Source organism: Eretmochelys imbricata, chromosome 15 (genome assembly GCF_965152235.1).
Source record: "Eretmochelys imbricata isolate rEreImb1 chromosome 15, rEreImb1.hap1, whole genome shotgun sequence".
Taxonomy (NCBI): domain Eukaryota; kingdom Metazoa; phylum Chordata; order Testudines; family Cheloniidae; genus Eretmochelys; species Eretmochelys imbricata.
Window position 1 is genome coordinate 8735774 of NC_135586.1, and position 6000 is coordinate 8741773.

Genomic DNA, 6000 nt, shown 5'->3' on the forward strand with positions numbered 1-6000 from the left:
GAGCTAGGATCGGAGCACCCTCAGCTCCCACTGACTTCAATGAGAGTTGAGGGTTCTTACTACTTTGTTGTAGGTGGGGCTCAGCACCCTTGGGAATAAAGTGGGAGACAGCTCTCTCTGCTCTTTAGCCTCTCTTCAGAAGCTGGAGAATTGAAGCCGTTCACCTTCCCTCACCATGATTCTGCATGAAACCTACTGATTCAGCATTTAAAAGAAAACATGGGCATTTTATCATGGAGTTTATTGGAGCTGGTTGGACTTTTTTTTTTTTTTTTTTTGCAGAAAGTTAGGTACTCCAGCTAGTGAGCCCAGCCAGAGAGGAGAACAGAGGCATAAGACAGCCAAACTGTAACTCCCAGGAGGCACCAGGGAGTGGCATTTCCAGGTAGAAATATTTTTTTTGGTTTCAGGTTCGTGTTTTGTCAAAAAGTTGACGTTTACCACAGACAGCTGATACTGGTCTCAAAAGTTTCAAAGCCACCATTTTCCTTAAACAATTTTTACAGAAAATTTTCCACTTCCTTTTGATACTTTTACAAGGACAAGGCTCCTTTCAGCTGCATGGCTTTCAGTCTCTTTTGTCTCTTCCCCCTCCCCTATCCTGCTCCCAACCCTTGCAAGCTTTCAAACTTAGACTAATTCACCAGCCAACTCCCTGGATTCACCCTGGCTTATTGCCATCCTAGCATGGCAAACCATTCATTGGGTTTATCCTCAGGTGCGGTCTCCTCTACAATCAGCCTTCCCTTCCTCTTCAGCAATATCACCGTGAGTCTTTGTGGCATCACAGACCATTCCACAGAAGTTGTTGCAATGTCACAGTCGCGAACAAAGGAGGGACATAGAGAGAGACTGATGTCTAGCAGGTCAAGTAGGCGTATAGGGGTCAAGATTCCTGGGATCCACTGCTCCTGATTCTGCCACTGACTTTCTCTGTGATGCCGGTGACTCCCTTAGGTCAACAGGTTTCCAAAAGCGACCGCTGGTTTTGCATCTTTCTGTTTCTGAGTGCGCAACCTGAGACACCCGCAACTTCGTTTTCAGAGGAGTGGAGTCCTTGCAGACCCCACGAACTACAGCTGGAATTTAGGATGCTCAGGACCTCTGAAAATCAGGCCTGCTGGCATTTCAAGCCATGGACCCAAACACTGGGATTGCCAAGATCAGTGACCCGCTTCTGAAAACATTGGCCTTCACTGCTCTGTGCCTCAGTTTCCCCAGCTGTAAATTAACAATCACCACCTCACAAGGGGCCTGGCAGACTCAGAGTATGTCCACACAGCAAAAACCACTCTGTGGCAATGAGTTTCAGAGCCCAGGTCAACTGACTCAGGCTCACGCTACCAGGCTACAAATAGCAGTGTAGACATTTGGTCTCAGGCTGGAGCTTGGGCTCGTCTTACAAGATTTCAGAGCCCAGGCTCCAGCCTGAGCGGGTATGTCTACACAGCTATTTTTAGCCCCAGAGCGCAAGCCCCTCAAGCCAGAGTCAGTTGACCCGGGCTCTGAGACTCACTGCTTTGGGGTTGTTTTTGCTATGCAGATGTACCCGAAATGTTTGTAAAATGCTTTGAGATTCTTGTGGAAAGGGACTAGAAAAGGGCAATGCATCATTGCTAATAAATGGCCAGGAGGAGAGAGCTAATTGGGAAGGAGCCTGCTACTGCGAGCGCACAAAACACCAGAACAATTAACAACAATTAAAAACACAGGGGGGGAATTACGCAGCTCCTCAATTACCTTCTAGTGAAATGTAGTTTTTCAAGCCCTCAGGGGCCCTTTAAAGATTCTCGGCTTGTAGCATTTCTCCTGCTTGTGTGAAACTAGAGAAGCAGAGCTCCACATCTAGGATCCAAACCTGTTCTCACTGAAATCTGTGGATGAACTCCCACTGCTTTCTGTAGGAGCAGGATTGGACTTCTGACAGCTGGGTCCGGGTGCCAGAACTGGCACAGAGCATTTTGAAATACAGTGGCCGTTAGAAGCTTCATTTACAGCAAGCTGAGCTTCCCTTCTGGAAGGTTTGGGTTGTCATAATAAAAGATTTAGCTCTTATATGGCATCTTCTATGAAGAAAACTCAAAGCACTGTACTAGAAGGGCCAATATCATTGGCTTCTTTTTACAGATGGGGAAACCGAGGCACCGAACTCTGCTTAAGGTCATGCAGCACGTCAGTGGCAGAACCAGGAATATCTGTTCAATGCCCAATCTCGTATACCACACTGCTAGCTCTGGTGTCCGTGGAATTTTATTTTCCCATCCCTTTGTCCTCTTCCAATCTCCTTTTTCTCCCCTTGCCATTTTCCCATGCTTCCTGCCCACTTCTGGTTTTCTCCCCCACTCATCTGTCCTCCCCTTACCTCCATTTTCCTCTCTCCCACACTCTGCTCCCATTTGTTCTCTCTTTTCCCTTTCTAGCTGTCTCTCTCTTTCCTGCCTCCTCTCTCCTGAGCATCATGCCTTAGTGGTCAATAGGTCTGTGACCTGGAGAAGGCTCTAACCTGACCCCACCAAACCCATTTGACTTGTGTCACCATAATCTATACCAAAGGTAAAAAATGTACATAGGTACCTACCAGTCCACCTGGACTTCTATATCTCTTGTCTCCACCTTGGTTGGTGCGTCTCCATTGAGTTCCTTACTGCCGCTCTTCAGGAGTTTCAGGACTGGCTCTATTTCTTTTAGCAGTTCATTGTTTTCGACCCCACTGTTCAGGCAAGGATTGGCACCGGCATTGTCCCTTCCCTTCCCGTCCTCGCCTTTAGTGCTGGTAACCACACCATTGACGTGCACAAGGGACTCCGCTTCCTTCCTGTTCTCCCTGGCCCATGCTGAACTAGCCGAGCCCATGGTATGGTCTGCACCCTGCTGCAGATCTCTTGGATTGGACAAGTCGACCGCTTTGGCAGTTGGGCACAAAGGTCTGGTTACTCTAACAGTCTTTGGCATCCCATCACCGGCAAAAGTGGTCTCCAGGTGAGTGGTGAAGCCCTCAGGACCTCTCAGGATCAGAACCACATAGGTTTCGGAAGCGATGCTCCTCAGGATCTCCAGGGCACTCTCATAGCTCATGTCCACCAGGGGCCGGCCATTGACTGCCAGGATAATGTCCCCAGCCTGGATGAGGCCGCTTTGCTCAGCTGCCCCTCCCCGAATCAGGTCGGAGATTATTACCGGGGGCTTGTTGACTCGTTCCTTCACCAGGAAACCGAGACCGCCAACCTTGCGCTTGAAGAGTCTCACTGAAATGACATTGGGCTGTATCTGCTGCACACTGAACACATTCTCTTCCATGGTACCCCTTGGTCTTCTAGCCTGCAGCCCAAGACCTCGAGACCCACTGAGCACAGACTAGCCCACAGCTGAGCAGAGAGATTAGCAGCTGAGAAGGGGGTACAGCTTAGCTCTGCTTGCAAGGAGGAACTTGTTGGCTCTGGAATGACTTGCCTCGTTGCAAAATCTGCAGAGCATCAGTCGTTGCACATCAGTTCCAGCTGTGTCTTCAACAGCATAATTTCATTCATTCATTCCTCCCTCCGCTCTCTCTTTTGTACGGGAATGATGCCAGCAACCCGGGTAACCTTCACTGGGACAGCAAGAGTGTGTCACCAACAGGGGGCTGGGCTGGCGGGAGCAGGTGCAGAACTAGGCATCTCTCCGCTGAAGAGGGGCACAGGGACAAAACATTCGAGAGGAAACATGACAGCCTCGGATCATCCCTTGATCTTGTGCTTGGGAACTGGCTCACTTCACAGACATCTCCACAGTCTAGTTTTTAGGCTCTGAATGGATCTTGAGCGTCTCTATCTGTAAAGGGGGATTTAAAGAGAGAGAGAGAGAAAGACATGATCATGGACAGAGCTAAGTATGGGCCCCATAGAGAGATCTGAAGGCCTTAGACACCCTGATACAAAACATTCAGCACAGCTCTCCTCTCCAGAGGTGTGTTTCAAGGCCTGGCTGTACCCTGAAATCATCCCAAGCTATATTTCCTTTGTCCCTCTGCAAACTCTCCCCCTGTCTAGTTCTTTCGGCTTAACTAGAGCAGGTGTGGAATAAAGTCCTGGTTAGGAAAATTGGGGGCCAAATCTTTGATTGGTGTAAATCAGCATAATTCCACTGAACTCTATGGAGCTACAGTGATTTACACCAGCAAAGGCTCTGGCTGCTGTTCTTCAAAGTATCTTCACAAGCCAAAGTCAGTCCGGCAGACACAACTGAGGGCAGGTCTATGTGTAAAATGCTGCAGCTTCTCCCGTTGGTGTAGTTAATCCACCTCTGTGAAAGGCAGTGGCTATGTCGGCGGGAGAAGCCCTGTGCTGTCTACACTGGGGGTTAGGCTGGTATAACTGCGGCCCTCAGGGGTGTGGATTTATCCTGTAGTTATACCAATCTGAGTGCGTAGTGTAGACCTGGCCCCAGGAGCAACCTAATCAAAAACAAAACAAAAAAATGTAAGGGAAACCTCAGCATTAAGGTAAAAGTAATATTAACAAAACGTCAATTTCTTATTTGGGTTTTTATAAACTTGTTTGCAGCTTATTAAATATATTGTGATCACAACGTCATAGCAAAAATGTTTTAAAAACAAAAATTTACGCATAAAGCTAACCAAACCATTTCAACAGGTTTCTGCCTGTGTCACCCAAACACAACCAAGTGTAATCAGAGTTTAATACCCTCAAAATATTTCCATAAACCTGTCTTTAAAATTCACTTCAATTTCATTTTTATTCTGTTTTAAGTTACGTTAGAGGAAAGTAGTCATTAACGTTTGTGCCTCCAAACAGTTAACAAAAGTGACATTGGTATCACGAGCAAATTAACTCTAAAAGGCTTGGGTAAAAATTATAATATTAACTCTTTTGCTACAACAAAAAGCTCAGCAGGGGAAAGCAATAAAAAAAGCTAAGCATTAATTTAAGCAGTTGAACATTCTATGTAGTACATAAAATATCAGTAATGCACCGCAAGTGAAAAATGAATGTCTGTACAACAATTGCAAAAGGAGAGCTTGTTTTATAAAAAGCTTGGTCCCTATTGCATTGTAAACACACTAAGTTAAGAAGTGTATTCAATTTGGGTTACTAAAAACGAGAAAAATGTTAAACAAAAAACTTTATGATGTTAACTAACTTAAGCTGTTTAGGGTTGCATCCCACAGACCAACCGCCCCCCCCCCCCCGCCAAATATCCCACCCCAAAGACATCAGAAGATATTAATACACAGTAAAGAAACCCCCCAGCATCAAGAAAAGAAAAATAAAATGCTTTATAAATAAATAACTGGTCAACTACACCTCAGTCTACCATATACGAACAATAACGTTGGCAATCAGCTAGAAACCACTCGCTGAACCAGGTTAAACTGTCATTTAATTGTGTAAACTGTGTAAAAGCAACTGTATTATTGTTGTGTGTTGTGTTATTGCTGTGCAACATTTACAATGTGCATAATGTTGCTAAACTGTTTAAACCAACACACAAGTAAAAAAAAACAACAAATAATGGCAGCAAACAATGTGAAGGCAACCCCCCCCCCCCAAACCCAAATAGGTAAAAAAAATTAACTGTGTAACTTAACTTCAAAATTGGGTAAACAAATTCCCTGGTAATACCAGTCACCCTTTGGGGCCAGTGACCATCCTAAGTAAGGCACATGTTATTCAAAACAGTCTTGTTCAGTGTCTGGGTGCCAATACTAAACCCGGGAACAGCAATGTTTAACAAATTGGTTACTGCCCATTCAGTAGGTTATCTGAAAAACAGTGCCAATTTACGTCAGCTACTGGTGTATCACGAAGCAATTTGACCAATGGAACAGAGAAGCTAGCTGTTCTTGTCTCCTGCCCAGTAAAGCTTACCAAATGGTAACAACCAGCAGGAAGGGTAACCTAGAACATGAATAGACAGTACTGTGTAGCAGCCAATGACCAAAATATATATGTAAAGGCCTCATTTGTAATGATAATATTCCACATTTCTTTTACTTCTCAA

General features: G+C 45.5%; 1 protein-coding gene across 2 annotated transcripts in view; it reads right to left on the minus strand.

Moving 5' to 3' along the window:
- NOS1 (nitric oxide synthase 1) overlaps nt 1-3297 on the minus strand; it is a 60689-nt gene extending 57392 nt beyond the window's left edge. For both annotated transcript variants that reach the window (XM_077834803.1, XM_077834802.1), the window contains exon 1: nt 2579-3297. In XM_077834803.1, coding sequence (XP_077690929.1) covers nt 2579-3297 — 719 coding nt within the window. The remainder of the gene's footprint in view (nt 1-2578) is intronic.
- Between the last annotated feature and the right edge of the window lie 2703 nt (nt 3298-6000).